At 43.0% G+C, this 19666-nt stretch overlaps 1 protein-coding gene across 1 annotated transcript; it reads left to right on the forward strand.

Annotated features, from left to right (window-relative positions):
* The first annotated feature begins 481 nt into the window (after positions 1 to 481).
* On the forward strand, positions 482 to 18482 carry LOC142102017 (proteasome subunit beta type-7-like). The gene is made up of 8 exons (XM_075186522.1): positions 482 to 750; positions 7186 to 7279; positions 7365 to 7462; positions 8689 to 8829; positions 12449 to 12564; positions 14953 to 15011; positions 16287 to 16438; positions 17881 to 18482. The coding sequence occupies exons 1-8, from the start codon at positions 686 to 688 to the stop codon at positions 17984 to 17986; spliced, it is 831 nt and encodes a 276-aa protein (XP_075042623.1). The 5' UTR covers positions 482 to 685; the 3' UTR covers positions 17987 to 18482.
* Positions 18483 to 19666: the final 1184 nt, after the last annotated feature.

Consider the following 19666-nt stretch of genomic DNA (forward strand, 5'->3'; position numbering starts at 1 on the left):
ACTCAAAACAACCGGCTTATACCTGAACACACACAGTTGCGGCTATGGAGCCCCTGGGCACCACAAAACATACACTTTTAAATACTCTGGCTGCTATGAATGTTATGGATTCTTAATATGTAAAAAAAAAACAAAAAAAAAAAACATAAAAAATACAAAGAAGTACAACATCATTTATTTATATAGCGCTAACAAATTCTGTAGCACTTTACAAACACAGTAATGAAAGAATACTGGGTAATACATACAGACAGAGAGGTAAGAGGGCCCAGCTCGCATGATTACAATCTATGGGATGAAACAGATGCTAAATCTGAGTGAGACTGCAGAGGAGAGTGCAGAGCAGTGAGTAACGCTTGTGATATGATAGCTTGTACTTGTGTGTGTGTGTATATGTGACTATCATGTGAATGGCAAGAAGATGAAAGTGAAAGCAAGTGACTGTTAGATTAACAGGAGGCAGGGGGGGGGAAGGAGAATTAAATGAGACAGGGCGAGAGAAGGAGGGCGCAGGGTGTGGGGGAGACAGTTGTAGAGTTCAGGTAGAAAGGTGGGGAATAGGGGGCTGTGTAACAAACTGAAAAGAGGCAAAAGAGTGATCGGAACTTTGCAAGAACAAGAGACAAACTGGACACAATACTTCAAAAGAATCAACTTGTTAAGAACTGCACCAAGACCGGCCACAATGCTGCCAACGATCTCTAGATTTGATCCACCTCAAGGAGGGTTCAACTTTGAGAACTGCATCAGGTAAGGAACATTAAACCTTCTTATTGCCATCACCCAGGGCATTACTAAGACTCAGTACTGAGGTTGTAGGATAAGACCCTCTGCTGTCATTGTAGTTTTATGTGAGTGCAATGAGTATGAAACACAGGTGGAGGGGGGGGGGGGGGGGGGTCTGTCTGCTACGTGGACCAGACCACGTCTAAGGCTTCCAAAAATTTGGAATGAAAATTGAGGACACCCGTTTGATTTGAAGTCTGTTGAGGCCATAAAATGCACCCCACACTTCCTTCTACGTCTCAAAGAAGGTTAAACGGTTACAGGAACCTGTACCCATTGCTTGGTTACTTTTGGCTGATCAGGTGTTTAAATTATGGGAAAATAACTTTTCTCAGGTTGGAAAACCAGAACACGTGTCACTATCATGTCTGTCGGTCTGATCCAATTTTCATACTAAATTTCCATTCAAAACTGTACTGTGGGGTCCTATATTACTAAACATCCCTCTGCACAGCCGTGTAATGTTGAGAGGAGCCACGTTGATAATCTGATTGTGTTTTCCGAAAGACATGATAGTTACACCGCCCAATGTTATATTCGTTATATAGGAGCGGCTTCACATTCTTTTAAGTTAGAAAACACAAAATGCCCGCTGTCTATACAGCAATACGGTTACATTATTATCATACGTACATTATAAACACCTGAAGCATGTGGGGGGTTTATGGTATAAGTAACTAAAATTGGGCAACTGTTTAAACAGATACATACATTAAAAACCGTGTAACAGGGCAAACAGTCCAACCCTAGAATATGCCCTTTATATAGGAGTAGCTGATTAATCTTTGATCAGATAACTTCACGTTGCACGATGGTTTATATGAAACTACCTATATGTCAGAATGATCAGATTTTAGTATCTATGAATAAGGTGATATATCGTTTATTAAGCAGTGTCAGGTCTTTTCTTCTTGATCACTGAGTTTGTCCTTGTTTTGTATGGTGCGTAAGTTGAATAGTTAGCTGGGCAAAGGGCGGCTAAATCATAAATACAAGTCACCTTATATAAAATATCATCCAGGTCCGAGGGAGGAAACTGGAGTACCCAGAGGAAACCCACGGAACATGGGAAGAGCGTGCAAACTCAGCACAGATACAGTGGTCCAAACTCTGTGAGGCAGCAATACTAACCATTGTGCCATCGTGACACCCATGCAGGGTTGATAGCGATGAAGTAGGTGTGTGGCGCATGCAGCAAAGGTAGCAATGTACAGTTACCAGTCATGAAATAAGTGGACATCTTGCCATCTTTAAACTAAACTGAGTAGATTTAAAAAGAGAGGAGGATTTAAAGGGGCACAAAGCTAAAGGATCACACCTTCGTGGGCAAGCCCAAAGTCTTGCTCGGCCTAATGATGTCACAAACGTCTGCGTTATTCACCGTGCTTCTCACTACTGTGTGAGTCTCTGCGCCATCAGGGACTGGGTTTAGACCGCTCTTTGTCTGTAGAGTATGGCTGGAAGGCTGACCAAGGCTAAACGCCCGGTTTACCCAGCCCATCGGCCCTCTCTGGCAAAGCCGCCCTTCTGGTGATGAATAACGTTCATTTATGTATTTAACAGTCCTAGGAGCTTATCAGAACCAGAGATATTGCAGATAACGCTCATTGTGATCGTGGTTTGGGGGATATTTTTTTCCTTTGCACATCAGACTTCCTGTCAATAGCCTTTCTGAAGGGCACATAAAATGGACAACAGAGAACACTAGCTTACACTGCACATGTAAATATAAAGTCAAACATCTCAAGCTATGGAAACCTTTATACACATATCTGTACACACATACAGCACTAGTAGCTCTTTTATACAGGGCATGTCATATTTTAGTGGTTATTTCATTGTACTATGATCATGGGGCAGTGGTCGGGTTACGCAGGGAGATTACATGCTACATGCAATGTGCATATGGTCACCAGCCAGTAGTATAAAGTCCATGGAAATTATTTTCAAATATTTGCACTTGTTTGTGATATATATTGGTGAGCAGGGTGAGGAGAAAAAATAATCTCTTTCCTTCTGACACCCTCTTCCCTGGGATCCTGTTCCCTGACACCCGCTTATCTCACTCCTGGCACTCAGTCCCCCTAATACCTTCTCTCTTATCCCAACACCCTCTACCCTGTACCATGACACCCTCATCACTCTCTCCTGGTACCATAACACCCTCTATTCTGACACCATCTCTCTGACCCGCTCTCCCCGGTCCTCCAACACCCTCGCTCTGGCCCCATCTCCTGCTCCCCTGGGGCACCCTGTCTGCTGCCCTGGGATCACACCCCTTTGTACCCTCTCCCCTGACACCCTCGCTCTGGCCCCATCTCCTGCTCCCCTGGGGCATAGTCTGCTGCCCTGGGATCACACCCCGTTGTATCCTCTCCCGACACCCTCGCTCTGGCCCCATCTCCTGCTCCCCTGGGGCATCGTCTGCTGCCCTGGGATCACACCCCTTTGTATCCTCTCCCGACACCCTCGCTCTGGCCCCATCTCCTACTCCCCTGGGGCATCGTCTGCTGCCCTGGGATCACACCCCTTTGTATCCTCTCCCCTGACACCCTCGCTCTGGCCCCATCTCCCGCTCCCCTGGGGCATCGTCTGCTGCCCTGGGATCACACCCCTTTGTATCCTCTCCCCTGACACCCTCGCTCTGGCCCCATCTCCCGCTCCCCTGGGGCATCGTCTGCTGCCCTGGGATCACACCCCGTTGTATCCTCTCCCGACACCCTCGCTCTGGCCCCATCTCCTGCTCCCCTGGGGCACCCTGTCTGCTGCCCTGGGATCACACCCCTTTGTACCCTCTCCCCTGACACCCTCGCTCTGGCCCCATCTCCCGCTCCCCTGGGGCATAGTCTGCTGCCCTGGGATCACACCCCTTTGTATCCTCTCCCCTGACACCCTCGCTCTGGCCCCATCTCCCGCTCCCCTGGGGCATCGTCTGCTGCCCTGGGATCACACCCCGTTGTATCCTCTCCCGACACCCTCGCTCTGGCCCCATCTCCTACTCCCCTGGGGCACCCTGTCTGCTGCCCTGGGATCACACCCCTTTGTACCCTCTCCCCTGACACCCTCGCTCTGGCCCCATCTCCCGCTCCCCTGGGGCACCCCTGTCTGCTGCCCTGGGATCACACCCCATTGTACCCTCTCCCCTGACACCCTCGTTCTGGCCCCATCTCCCGCTCCCCTGGGGCATCGTCTGCTGCCCTGGGATCACACCCCTTTGTACCCTCTCCCCTGACACCCTCGCTCTGGCCCCATCTCCCGCTCCCCTGGGGCACCCTGTCTGCTGCCCTGGGATCACACCCCTTTACACCCTCTCCCCTGACACCCTCGTTCTGGCCCCATCTCCTGCTCCCCTGGGGCACCCTGTCTGCTGCCCTGGGATCACACCCCTTGTACACCCCTTGTATCCTCTCCTCTGACACCCTTGCTCTGGCCCCATCTCCTGCTCCCCTGGGGCACCCTGTCTGCTGCCCTGGGATCACACCCCTTTGTATCCTCTCCCCTGACACCCTCGCTCTGGCCCCATCTCCTACTCCCCTGGGGCACCCTGTCTGCTGCCCTGGGATCACACCCCTTTGTATCCTCTCCCGACACCCTCGCTCTGGCCCCATCTCCCGCTCTCCTGGGGCACCCTGTCTGCTGCCCTGGGATCACACCCCATTGTATCCTCTCCTCTGACACCCTCGCTCTGGCCCCATCTCCCGCTCCCCTGGGGCACCCTGTCTGCTGCCCTGGGATCACACCCCTTTGTATCCTCTCCTCTGACACCCTCGCTCTGTCCCCATCTCCCGCTCCCCTGGGGCACCCTGTCTGCTGCCCTGGGATCACACCAAGCTATACAGAGTGTAGCACCCTACTGTCAATAAAGTCCTCACCAGAAATCATCTCAGAGTTTCTTCACCTGGCTAAAGCCACATAACGCTGCTCGTTGGTTTCTAATATCCTTATATTTATAGTTAATGGTACATTATTCACATTATATTTTATTGGGTAATGTCATAAATGCACCATGTGGTCTAACAAGTCTTTATTGCTGTAATGAAGGTTTCACTTTCACGGAGGAGCCATTTTCTATGTAAATAACCTTCACTATAAATGGATGTTAACCTTTGATACTCACAAGGCAACTTACAAAGTAAAACAATACTGTAAAACTTATTGTGAATTATCCCAAATTAAAGCAGCGTATCCTGCTACATTTCTTGGTCTGCATGGTCGCAATCTGATAATTCTCTTGGAAGAGTTGATGTAATAAGAGAAGGGGCACTGAGCACTGCGTACAGTTGCCAATACAGAGTAAGGACACACATTGACGGCAGAAGTGGTACTGTGCAATTATCCAAAAATACTCTGGTTGTTGAGCCTTCTTTGCTTTAGCATTTTGGTACTTGCCATAGTTGCCAACTATCCCTATTTTCCAGGAACTGTATCAGGTTTTTAAAATATATCCCTGGAAAAGTTTCTGAAAATGTCCCTATTTTTCCATATTAATCAGCGGCACGATAATGTGCATGTTAAAGCGTTTCTTACCATCTTATTCCAGGTGATTTCAAAATTAGTATTTATTAACAAGTAATATTTAAAAGCAAAAAATGCATGTTATATAATTCAATTTAGTAAACTGGGATTGTAGTGGAACAAGTTCGACCAACACAGAATCACACGCCACGTGCTCCGATGCACCAAGTTGTGGCCCCGGGGCAGATCATAGGCACTGCCCTTAGAGCCCCAGCATAGATACGCCCCTGGCTTGCAACATATTGTATAAACAGGTACCGTACTGGACGACTCTCCTGGAACGTCCAGGAAACTCCCAAATTTCGAGGAGTTCATCCAGGCTCCCTGATCCCAACCAATCTTCTTCTAAAGAGGGTGGGGTGGGACCTAGTTGACGGCTTACACTGTCAGACCCCGCTGGGCAGGTCACGATGGGGCATCGTAGCCTGTTCCACCACTGTATGGTGGGTAGGTCCCGAAGGTAAGGCAAACATGAGGAACACTCTGCATGTAACCAGTTGCTTTGACTAAGGTTTCTGCTGGGACAAGTGGCTGCACCTACAGTATGTTCAATTTACGTTGCTAATAATGATCAGAAAGTAAAAATAGTGACAACGGCTACTAAAATGTCACCCGGACTGACTTTTCCTTTTTCCATGTGTGTAATTTAAGCTCTGTAGGGTTTAAGATATACTTCTAAGATATGTCTTCATTCTCTTATACTGGATATCTACAATAAAAGTCATAAACACCTAAGGGACTTTTTCTTAAGAACACACAGGGGTCAGGTGTGGAAAATGACGTCTGTCTCCTGGGTGTAGCAACAGAAAGATAAACAATAACTACATATTCATACCTCCCAAAGGTCCCAATGTTGAAGGGACATCCCGATTCGCGAACTCCAAAAGGAGCGGGGCTTAGCAGGAAAGTGGGTGGGGTTTTGTCCTAATTTACCTTGTTGTGGGCAGAGTTAGTTCAGAACTGGGCGGGGCTTATTTTGTCCCGCTTTAGAGATTCTAAATGTTGGGAGGTATGATACTCATCTCAGCTTGCACCCAGCAAGGAATACCCCTAGTCAGGACAGCTGAGCGTGCAAAATATTTTACCCCCCCCCCCCCCCCCCCCCACTCACACTCTTTATGTAAATAAACCTATGCGCATTGACAGAACAGGAACACTTTTTTTAAACTTAAAATTTATTTAATTTTTTATTATTTTGATCATGGGATTTTATCGTCCCATGATTATAGTTGTTTATTACTATGTTGGTCCCCAATTGTAAAGCGCTAAGGAATATGTTGGCACTATATAAATAAATGTTGATGATGATGATGATTATATAACTATATAAATATAGTTTATATATTGTCTATATTTATAGTGTATTTATTTGTTTATTTAAAAGGCAAGTAAATAGGAAGACTCAGGCATGAATATTTAGGGTTAGATTTATCAACCCTTCTAAAAAGGAAAAGTGGAGGTGTTGCCCATAGCAACCAATCAGATTCTAACTATCATTTATCTAGTACATTTTAGAACATGACAGCTAGAATCTGATTGGTTGCTATGGGCAACACCTCCACTATTCCTTTTTAGAAGTTTTGATTAATACCTTAATATGTGTTTGCATGGTGCAGTCTTTAGTTCCATTGACAAAGAAGGAGAGATGGAGAAATGAACTATATGTGAAACAGGTAGATTGAATAAAGAAAAATATACATGGGTATGGGACAAAAATATAAAAGCTAAAATAACTAAATGAAAGTAAAGATCTTATGGATAACACAGGTTAGAAGTGGCAGAATGTTATTCCATAAGTTATAGTCCTGTGTTTATATAAACCATACTCCGGATCTTTGAGCACATCTGTTACTGCAGAGCCTACACATCTACTGTCCTTCACAGAAACAAGACGCTAGAAGCGGAGACTTCTACTCTTGGTCTAAAACCCCCGAAGGCACGCAAGACAGGGACTACCATAGCCGGGATCATATACAAGGTATGACAAAGGAATGGAAGAGGGGTCGCTGTCCAGGGCTGGTGCTTACTATGCTTCACTGATTAATCTGTGGTTGAATATACAGGACGGCGTGATCCTTGGAGCGGACCGGAGAGCTACCGATGACATGGTGGTGGCGGATAAAAACTGCGCCAAGATTCATTACATCACGGACAATATATAGTAAGATAATGACTTTCACGTCTCTTTGTTATTTTTTATTTATGTATAAAGCTGTCATTTACAACTCTCCCGCTAAGAATGAGTACTAATTAGTTACTTTCCAATTGCCTATAGGATTTGTTCTTTTAAAGAGAACATGTTGCCTTTGCACAATAGAGGCAGTCATTTTATGAGTTCAATCAATACCCAGAGCAATAAAACCCGATCATATTACTAGGAGTCAGTGACATCATTAAGTGACATCACTGAAGTTCCTCAGTGACATCACTGAAGTTCCTCAGTGACATCACTGGTTCCTAGTGTACTGATTGGCTTATGAATCTTGGCTCAGCCCATAAAATGGTTGCCTCCACACTGTGCACATTACTCTTAACGTTGAATTTATTTTATTTTCCATGTCCGGTTTTATTTTTCTATCGGAGTTTGAGTAGTAATGAGAAAATATTATCATTATTCATACAATTTTTTTTGTTCTTCAGTTTTTCTGAGCATAATTCACGATCTTCACCTATGAGAATATAACCGTTGGTGTACACCAGTGCTGTCCTAGTATTTACATGAAGAGGGCAGTATATACGTTCATGTTAGAATTATGAGCTTGTGACACAAATTATATAAAAATGAATAAGTAAATGTCATAAAGTGGAGCATATGGAGATTGTCACTGATATTGCGGGCCCCTAAAAGTCCTCAAAGGGCCCCATCTGGGCATTAGGCCGCTGATTGGACAGCCTTTTTTTTTTAAATAGCAAGTGAAGTACCTTTTAAGCATCTGATGGTCATTTTTCTTAGCTGCCCTCCTCCAAATCAATCTCCTTTTCAAAATCTGGAGGGCAGACAAGTATGGCTGCTTGTCACACAGACAGGCTCAGACACTCAGCATGTCATCGGATGACTGAGCTCAGAGGGGCGTTCCAAAGCCTCTCTGCTCACTACATCATGAGCCATATGACTGTGGTTGCCAAGGTAGTCACATGACACTGTGGAAACTCTGCAGAACTCTAAATCATTACTAGCAGCCTGAAGAAACAGAACCAGGAAAATAGTAATGACCAAGATTCTTCTTGTGGCCACAGTTATTTATGTTTAAAAAAAAATTTTCATGGGGTTGCTGCTTTATTTATTTTATTGGGGATGAGACAAAGATAAAAATAGGAGGAGTCAGTGTCAAGAGGGTGGAGCTAGACTATAAAGTGAAACTATATCACCTTTTTATGTGCACTCAGCTGTTGCGGAGCCGGAGTTGCCGCCGACGCAGAATATGTGACCCAACTCCTGTCCTCCAACCTGACTCTCCATGCCATGTCGACAGGACGAGAGGTACGCGTGTGCACTGCTAACAGGATGCTGAAACAGCAGCTGTACAGGTGAGACACAGTGCACGGCCCATCAAGACGAACCTCCATGTTTTTTATAATCATTTTATATGGGTTAAGGGGAGGTAACTTAAATTTAATTATATGGGGCAAAACACAGGGGGGCTGATTCATTAAGGAAAGTAAGACAAAAAAAATTAGTAACTTTGGACCTTGGCAAAACCATGCTGCATTGGAGGGGGAGGTACATATAAAATGTGGGGACAGATTTATAGTTGGGGTAGGACATGTCCTTGATCTACTTTAAATATCAGTATAAAAATAAAACTATTAGGTATTTGTGTCCTACATGAAATAACAGCCAGTATTGTCCTTATGTGCAAAATAATAAACTAATTTGCACCCCTTGTATTGTAACATGGTTTTGCCATGGTTCAAAGTTACTCATTTTCTTGCTTTACTTTCCTTAATGAATCAGGCCCAGGATTTCTCCAAATGCTTCATTTCAGACCAAAGCAAAAAAAACCCCATAAAACTAGAATTAGAAAATTACAGTGTATATAAATGTAATAACATATATTAAAAAAGAGAATAAGACATAAAGAAAGTTGTACATGATTATAAATGTACAGTTAGTGTTACATCACCCTGTGAATCACATCGCTTTCAGCAGCCAAGACAGTGCAGAGGAGCACGGCTTACTCTCTGCAGAGAAAATCACTAGAGCCAAAAGATGAAGATGAAGATCAACAAGCTGACATTTTGTTGAAGCCAAACTTCACTAGAACATAGGCAGTTTCTCAGAAAAATCACAATTAGAGTGCGGAAAAAGGGGATGCTCACAAAATGGAGTAATTTCTAGAAGGGGGTTTCCAAATGTTTGATTTTGGAACAAAGCAAAAAAGAAAAAAAAAAACAACTTGCTGCTATAAGCTGGCAACATACACTTTTTTTTGTAAAGAAATTGTTTGACTGTAAATAAGAAGTTTGGTTAAGTGACAGAGTAATACAGAAGTGGAAGTTGCTCAATCAATTTTTAGGCTCATAGCAGGTACTTGAAATGGTGGAATTATCCAGCAAGGAACAAATACAGACAAATATCCCCCTGCTCACTGCTATAACCAGTAAGGGAGGGACAGACATAATCTAACAACAACTGGTGCAGAAGCAGCTACTGAGAGGTGTTTCTCCACTTGTTTTATTCCCGGTTTTCAGGAAATTTGACCCTCATCAGGAAAATTTCATGAAACCCCGGTAATTCTAACTCATTTTAATATTTTTTATTTAAAAAACAAACATGGCCGCCACCGGACCTTTGGTGGTGCACGCGCAGCGGAGATTTTTACAAATGTACAGTATGAGAATGACATATAGAGAAGTGGTACTGTGCAGTGTTTGTATGTACAGCATGAAAATGACATTAAGAGAAATGGTACTGTGCAGTGTCCGTGCTTAAAGCATATAAATTGCATAAAGAGAAGTGGTACTGTGCAGTGTCAATATGTACAACATAAACATGACATAAATAGAAGTGGTACTATGCAGTGTCCATACTTTCAGCATAGCAAAATAATTTAGAATTGCATACAAAACAGAAACTAGTCAGTATTGCTGTAGTCAGACATGAAAACTGGAATTACAACTGTAAAATGTACATAAATGTAATAAAATGTTACATAAAAGAGAATGAGGCATAAAGTAAGCTGTACATATTGTGAACACTGCTTTACATATATCTGACCATCTCACAAAATTAACATTACTCTACAAAACTAATATAAATCTCCACTCACAGCCAATTAAAATAAAAAAAACTATTACAATTAGTGTTAAAGTTACTTACCCAGTGCTGCACATCAGGAGACTGCGGATGAGCACAGGTCATTTATTTTCTGCATTTTCTATATGTCAAACACTAGAGCACTAACTACAATACTGTAAAAATAATACACTAGAGGCAAAAGTGGCCATTTTGTTGAGGCCAATGTTCATGATAACATAGGCTTATGCTCATGGAAATGTTTCCTAAACTGCAAAAAATGGGTTTGAGTCATTAAGGAAAATAAAGCATAACAAAGGAGTAACTTTGCACCATGTTGCATTGGAGGGGGAGGTAAATTGTAAATTTAAAATGTAGGGACAGATTTATAGTTGGGGTAGGGCATGTTCTAGATCAACTTTAAATTTCAGTGTAAAAAATAAAGCTATCAAATATTTGTGTGCTACATGAAAAAGCAGCCAGTATTGTCCTTATGTGCAAAATAATAAACTAATTTGCAATCCTTGCATTGTAACATGGTTTGTCCAGGAGAAAACTTTTTATTGTTATTATTATTAATTTTTATTTTTAGGGCGCCACTAGGTGTCCGTAGCGCCGTACAGGGACAAACGAAATTACAATACAGGGTGAGACAGCACAGTACAGTAAACAATAAGCACAGTAACTCAGTAAGCTCAATGCACAGCTAGGGAGGGCGGGGGAAGGGAGAGGGAAGATCCGCATTCGACGGAGTTCAAGAGGGAGGGCGCGGAAGACAGGGAGACCCTCAGAGGGGGGAGCGAGACGGGACGGGAGGGAGAGGGTCTTCGAGGAGGAGGGCAAGTAGCTGGAGAGCAGAGTTGTGGTGGAAACAGGAGGAGAGATGACCCTGCTCAGAGGAGCGTACAATCTAAGGGGTGGGGTGAGCAGACAGAGAGACGCAGGGGAGAGAGGGAGAGTAGAGGGAACGGAGGCAGGGAAGGGGAATGAAGGGGAAGAGGCAGAAGATACGGTAGGAAGTTATGTGGGAGATTTATAGTTGGGGTAGGACTTGTCCTAGATAAACTTTAAATAAACTTACTCCTTTTATTTTGCTTTGCTCTCCATAATGACTCAGGCCCAATGTGTTATATTATGTTTAATATACATACTGACTGAGATGTTCCATGATTAGAGAAAGGGGGGTTTCTGGGTAACTGGAAACCCCACCTAAGTGCGCCCCTGATCCCCGAGCGTAAGCGTCAGACACGCGCCGTCCTGCAGTCTCTTTCTGAGCATGTGCAGAGCCTAATAAAGCAATTCACACCACACAAAGTGTTATAGCTCAGGGGAGGAGCAGATCATGGCTAGGCCCCATCAGGTAAAGTTTGGGTAAGGCCCAGAGACGCTGCTGTCACCTCTGAAGCTCCCGCTCTGCTATGATGAGTGCGCATGCGCCGCTCAGAAGAGGAAACTGATCTGCTCCTTTCACCGGTAGCCTCAGCAGGTGATGTAGAGGACCTGGGGAAGCCAGTGGGGGGGGGGGGGAGGGGGGGGAGGGGGAAGCATTGCCGAATCCCCCTCCCCAGATAGCAGCCGCATGCCCTGCATCCATGGTAGGCACTAATTGGGAGGAGCATAGAAACTAAACCACAGAACTGATGTGGTTGGAGTCTGGGAAGGGTTCTGTGCTACCGGACCGGACCACGTCCTTCACTGCCCTTGGTCTGCACTTGCCCTACATTTCCCTCCAGTACAAACATGCACATTTTCCGCACATCAGGCCGTTTACTTCCACGATTCCTAAAAGGAATATTACTGTTAGGATGAAGTATCTTTTTAAAGCTGACCTGTAAACAGGCGTCTTAGAATGAAAGGCTGGCAGGATATAAGGACACATTATATCATAGTTTCATATCTTTCTCTTCTCAGATACCAAGGTCACGTAGGAGCGTCCATCATCATTGGAGGCGTAGATCTCCGTGGTCCTCATCTTTATAGTGTCTTTCCACACGGATCCACAGACACTATTCCCTACACGGCTCTAGGTGACAGACCGGTCTTTGTCCATCTATCATTATAACAGACTAACGCCAATGTAATAATATATCTTACAGGCTGCTAGCGTCTTTACAGATATCACCATTCGCCTGCAGGAGCCTTATTCTCCCACAAGGTGGCGCTGTAGCATTTTTTAATGAAAGCATTTTAGAGAAGGAATAACCTTCAAATTGAATTGTCAATCTCATGAATCTGATGTACATTATGAATCTATGTCATCCCTCAAGGACAGATAACAACGTAACCCATTTCATCAGGGAGACAATGCCTTGGTCCAGTGCTCCCCACTTACTTTTTGACTGAATTAACCTCATCTAATTACTTACTTAACTCGTTTTCATAAATTAATTTACATTAAAGGCATAGTTGTAGCTGTCCTGTTGCAAAATAGTCAACATTTTCTTAAAGTAATAATTTGTATTTTTTTTTTACTATTGTCTATATATTATGTGTTTCACTATCGTTATTTTGCATGGTTCAAAGCAATTTAGCTGATGGCTCAATTTAGTCAACCTGTGACTCTCCAGCTCCGGCTGTTGTGGAACCAGTCCCAGCATGCACTGCTCTGTTCAGGTTGCTGTGACAGATTTATTGCATGTTTTAGAGATATATCAGATAATATGACCCACGACCACTATTCCCTATAAAATGAGCAATTTGAACTGACGGTGTTAAAAATTTAAGTTGCTAGCAAACCCTGAATCTGAGAGGTGGGCTCATTAGATGGACCTTTAAACTTTTTCCTTGATCTGTTTACATTGCCCATGGCAGGTCAAGTGATTCCTCTGATGTATCTTTAAGGCAGTAACAGAAACAATAGAAGTGCCCAGAAGACTGAAATTCACATTTAAAACAATGCAGATTACAGAAATATAAAAATGTTGTCAAAAAAACATTTTATTATTTTGAATAAAGATAATTTTGTTTGAATATCAACAGATACATTACAGTTAAAAACCTATCATCTAATCTAAATCTATAAATTAAATGGAATTAATTTAGGAGAATCTATAATGGAAAAGTATTTGGGAGTGATCGTAGACAGTAGACTTAGCAATAGTGCTCAATGTCAAGCAGCAGCTGCAAGGGCAAACAAAGTATTGGCATGCATAAAAAGGGGCATTGATGCAAGGGAAGACAGTGTAATTTTGCCACTGTATAAATCGTTGGTAAGACCTCATCTTGAATATGCAGTACAGTTCTGGGGGCCACTCTATAAAAGAGATATTTTGGAACTAGAAAGGGTTCAGAAAAGGGTGGCAAAATTGATAAAGGGTATGGAGTCAATAAGTTATGAGGAAAGGTTAGCCAGTTTAGGCATGTTTACTTTAGAAAAGAGGCGTCTAAGAGGAGATATGATTACATTGTACAAATACATTAAGGGTCAATACAGAAAACTTTCATGGGAACTTTTTACCCCAAGGACTATACACAGGACACGCGGTCACCACCTAAGGTCAGAGGAGGGGAAATTTCACAACCAGCAAAGGAAGGGGTTCTTTACAGTAAGGGCAGTCAAGATATGGAATTCATTGCCAGGGAAGGTTGTGATGGCAGACTCAATAGATATGTTTAAGAAAGGGTTAGACACATTCTTAGCTGAAAAGTGTATCCAGGGATACGACCGTTAATTAAAATGAATGATAGTAGTGGATATAGGGAAAAATAGGACTGCAGTATTGGGTCTGGAGGGATTTTTCCAGATTGAAACAGATGGGCGGTTGCTTAATCTGGATCAATTTCAAATATAAAGTGCAGGATCGCAGGAGATCCAACATAGGTTGAACTTGATGGACTGGTGTCTTTTTTCCAACCTCATCAACTATGTAATGTATGTAAAAGTTTGTGATTGTTCAGTTAATAATAAGATATAATGTAAAGCAGAAATACAAATCCAACACTCAATTGTAACCATTAAACACAGTAAATATAAATAAATAAAATTGACGTAAAACAAATATCTGTCAATAAATGTGAACACTCACCTTCCAGTACCGTGTGGCTCTTCAGGCAGTCTCCAGCATTAGTTAAGTCTGAAAAAGTATTCATGTAATCAATTAAGTCATCAATTTACTTAACAAACAATGTCATTTCTGGTTGTGTAAATATATCTCATTGTTACAATACAGGTGTTCTCTTCATATATCAGAATATTCTCAGAGTAATATTTGAGTATAAGTTATTCTGCATTATTTTTGTTTCCAACCGGATGTCATGTTGGAAGCCCCAGTATACCATCTGGGTCATTCTACATCATATGTATTACAGCATTGTATTGATGTTTGGGTTGTTATCTTCTAATGAATGTATATTATATCAAGAATCTGATTGGTGCAGTTTAATTTCTCTTACACTTGTTTTGTATCTTGTTCTAGGATCTGGCGCAAGTGCAGCTATTGCTGTCTTAGAAGACCGCTTCAAACCCAACATGGATGTAAGACATTTGCTGTCATGTGAGACCGTTTACAACCCTGAGCAGAAACTCACCCTTAATTTTCTGTCCAAATGCTGACAGGAACACCCTATAAGGGCTCTCTATACCAATACCAGCGCTGTACAGAGAACTCACTCACATCAGTCCCTGGCCCATTGGAGCTTACAGTCTAAATTCCCTAATATACACACACACAGAGAGAGAGACTAGGGTAAATTTTTGATAGCAGCCAATTAACCTACCAGTATGTTTTTGGAGTGTGCGAGGAAACCGGAGCACCCGGAGGAAACCCACGCAAACACAGGGAGAACATACAAACTCCACACATATAAGGCCATGGTCGGGAATTGAACTCATGACCCCAGCGCTGTGAGGCAGAAGTGCTAACCACTGAGCCACCATGCTGCCCATATCCGTTACCATGGCCGCATTACATGCACTTGTGCCGCAGTTCATATATTGTATGTGTGTATTGTGTATGTTTGCTAGCTCTCTATATTGGGTATCAACCGTAGAGGTGACAGACACAACTCCCTCTCTCATATCATGGATAAAGGAATTATGGGTAAGACAAGGCAAACAATGGAACTGCTTTGGTATAGCGTGTTTTGGAAGTAGGGTCAGTAACACCATAACTCCCAGCACCTAATGGACGGTCCCAATTGTTGGAGGCTGAAAGATCTGGCCCGTACTTATATAATATAATATATATATATATCTCAATGGGTATGCTGAGGGTGCAACAACGCATGGTTTGGGGAGACTTGAAGAAGGGGAGGGGGTTTATAATAAAAAAGAATTATAAGTTATTTGGGTGGGTGTCTAAAAAGCAGGTGCTATCCAAAGGTGATCTGCATATAATCAGCATGGCAAAACTATTAACCCGTGCTAGTATTCAAATCATGGATGTTACACCGTCTAAGTAGTACTACTCTCCATTAAACAGTCAATATTCAAAACCTGATAGAAATTTGTATACATAGTTCTTACAAAGATAACATGGTTGCTGGTCAGCCCTCATCAGGCTACGTAGAAGGGGCACACTGTATACAAAATGAATTGCCTGCCCCTAACCCTGTATTTTGGGGATGCCCCTTCTTCTGTGCCAGGGTGCTCTCCCAGGAGTCCTGCCATTCATAAAGGAGATCTCCGCTATGCCTACTGGTTACATTGTATAATTCTGGTGCACCAATGTAGTCAGATGTGAATGTCTCAGTAAATACCCTGTACATCCTTATTGCCCCCCCCTAACCTGTTCTCTGTTACCCCCCACAGCTGGAGGAGGGGAAGCAGCTGGTGACGGAATCCATCACGGCCGGCATTATGGGGGACCTTGGATCTGGCAGCGGGGTGGATCTATGTGTGATCACACGAGGGGGAGCCAAGGTGCTGAGAGGTCACACCCAAACTGAGACCAAGGGGAAGAGGTAATACCCTCAGGGCTGCACTAATAAGTAGATGTATGCAGCTGTCTGTGAAGGAATGTATTCTTAGGGGTATATTTACTAAACTACGGGTTTAGAAGAGGTGGAGATGTTGCCTATAGCAACCAATCAGATTCTAGCTGCCATTTTGTAGAATGTAATTAATAGATGATAACTACAATCTGATTGGTTGCTATAGGCAACATCTCCACTTTTTCAAACCTGCAGTTTAGTAAATATACCCCTTAGAATACATCACTCATCATCACAGAGAATGCATATTATTCATTTTTCGTCTCCTTATCAGTTTGTTACCAGTTCTAAGTGGGGGGTGGGGCTAGAGCAGCCTGCAGCCAATCATGTCATTTAAAATACAGCAGCACAGATTATTTCAGGAGACAAGTTTGTGAAGGAGGCTGTGAGCTTTCCACTCATTTGATTGAACCAGTGAGTACAGGGTGGTCTCTGTGGCTCAGAGCAGTATCATGATGCCAGGAACGTAAGCAAATAGCAAGCCGCAGACCGTGAGGGTTATGTACAAAGTGCACCCAATACACTGCAGTGTGCACAGGCCCTCTGTGCAGCGCACGTCAATGTGCACGCCTGCTTGCAGAAGTGCACCTTCGTGTGCGGTAATTGGTAAAAGCGGGAATATCAACAGACGATGCTGCGCAAAAGTATAACCTTGTATCACTTTACAAGAGCCCTTTCTCTTAAATAAACCTTTTAAATTTTCCTTCTAAAGTGCTACTGGGTGTAGCAAGTGTAAAGGGGGGCATAATGGCACAGTCGCGTCATTAAGCCCCGTCCCTGCTATACAGAAGGTCCACAGCTGGTATTGCCCCTGCAGCAGCAGACTAGATAACCTTCTGTAAGGTAAAGAGAAGGTGCAGGGTCCCCCAACAGCACAATGTAGTTATATGAGGCCCCTGCATCCTGTCACACTGATGAAGGAATATTGTAGTGTCTAATGCATCTCTGTATACAATGAATCGCATACACCCAACTTGTTTATCATCAAAATAAATAAAGTTTATAGATAGATTAGATTAGATTTTAGAATTTCGTGAGTACTGCATACTGCAACTTGCTCGTCAAAATGACGCGATTCACGGTGAATCGTGTCATTTTAGCCCCGCCCCATGACAAAAAAACCCCACAATTTTGTCGAGGGGGCTGGACCAAAATGAAGCGATTGGCCCCGCCCTTCCCACCCACCAACCACGCCCCCTGCCAGGGACCTCCCAGAAATAACTTTTCAAAGGTTGGCCAGTATGGTTTATCGTCAAAATAAATAAAGCTTATAGATAATTTTTATCCTAAGAAATATACATAATAAAAGTGTCTGATATAACTGTATGTGTGCCATGTATACAAGTTAAAGAAGCCATGTGATGTATATTTGTCTATACGAGTCTATATAATCCTTCTTCCTGTCATCCCAGGTTAGCCTCATACCGTTACCCGTTGGGCACCACGGCTGTACTGGATGAGCACATAACTCGCTTTGAGATGGTGGAAGAAACTGTGCAAATAATGGAAACAGAATAACCGGACCGTCCGAACACGCACAGGGGAGCTGTATAAGCAACGTGCCAATGTGCACGGTAACCCAGAGCAATCCAACCAATCAAACGTTAACTTTCATCGATCTAATGCACGCTAGACAATGAGAGCTAACTGACGATTGGTTGCCATGGGTGATGGCATTTTTGTGTTTAGCTAGCAAATAAAATTCTCCATGTAGGATATTCTGGCAAAATGACCAATTAAACACTGAGATCATGCACTACAACTGTGGTTTTAGTGTTCCATGTTTCAATGTTCATGTACCAAGTCATCAAACCATAAAACAAGATAATGTGATAACAACATACAAATAATACATGCCTTGACAATGCCGTTACCTTACTGCTCTGTCCTATCTGCATTATAATCCATTGCTATAACATTGCTGGTGCCTAATTGTTGTGCTCTTTTCTGTACTGAAATTTAGATTTTCCTGGATCAAACCTGCTTATTTCATTAAAAAAATACTATTCCATAACTGTATCCTGGATGACTGTGTGTGAAGCTGCACAGCCAACGGAAACCTCTATTTTGTGTGATGTGAAGTTTTCTTTGTCCATAAATAGCAAATTATTTTATAATAACTTTATAATATACAAATGGCGGAAACAGATTCATAAACTCTTGTACCTGACGGTTCTGATTCATCTTTGGAGAAAACCTGCAGCTTGCGTTTCAAAAATAAGTGCGGAACTTGAGCGTATTTTTAACTGCATTCAAATAAAAGCGGATTTAAATATGCATTTCAATTTGTAACTGAGCGTAAGTACGCTCTGCATGACTGAGTACTTGACGTATGTTAACAGACATAACAAGCTGCAGGATACACGCATGCATATAAAGTCCTATCAGCTCACATGCAAAAAATGTTTATAAATTAAATGAACAACTCATAATACTATAATCATTGATAAAAATATATACATGAAAAACATAAATTTGGATTCTTAATGTGTACTGTACATACAATGAGGTTTTATAGTCCCACTTACTTGCATACAAATCTGTGCTAGCTAGTGGCATTTTCTAAAAGTCCACACTTACATCTGCCCTGTAGCTGGTGCAACAATACAGCTAAGAAAAAGCAGAACTTGAATCTGCGGCACCTGCGTTGGATACTGTACATGGCCTAGGTTCATCCGTCCTTCCCTACCTCATTTCACCTCTCAAGCCATAGGGAGCCATAAGTGCATACTTGCCAACTCTCCCTGAATGTCAGGGAGACTCCCTGAAATAGGGGTGATCTCCCTCACTCCCTGAAGAGTCTGGCATTCTCCCTGATGCTGAGCCAGTACAAGATGTGGTTGGCTTCACCATCTGTGACATGACGACACAGTTCAGAAATTGTGTCCTATGTCCATGTATTGATGCCTATGGAGGTGGCCATTTTCATGGAGACCAAGATATAATCATAGACTGACAGGTAAGACAATATGACTTCAGTAATGGAGACAGAAATGTAAAACACACTTCAGTCTCTAGAGATTCATTAGCTGCTTTTCTTTAACGCATAATTGCCTACTCTCCCGAAATGTCCAGGAGGCTCCCGCATTTCTGGGAGACCTCCCAAGCTTCTGGGAGAGAAGAGCAACCTCCTGGTTCTCACCCCACAATAGTTAAAGGGGGGGCTTAATGATGCAAATATTACATCATCTTAGCCCC

Source organism: Mixophyes fleayi, chromosome 9 (assembly GCF_038048845.1).
Source record: "Mixophyes fleayi isolate aMixFle1 chromosome 9, aMixFle1.hap1, whole genome shotgun sequence".
Classification (NCBI taxonomy): Eukaryota; Metazoa; Chordata; class Amphibia; order Anura; family Limnodynastidae; genus Mixophyes; species Mixophyes fleayi.

Coding starts and splice junctions, on each gene's coding strand:
- LOC142102017 (XM_075186522.1), top strand. CDS start 686: ATGCTGCCAACGATCTCTAGATTTGATCCACCTCAAGGAGGGTTCAAC. Junction 751..7,185: donor AACTTTGAGAACTGCATCAG/GTAAGGAACATT, acceptor TGTCCTTCACAG/AAACAAGACGCTAGAAGCGG. Junction 7,280..7,364: donor TAGCCGGGATCATATACAAG/GTATGACAAAGG, acceptor TTGAATATACAG/GACGGCGTGATCCTTGGAGC.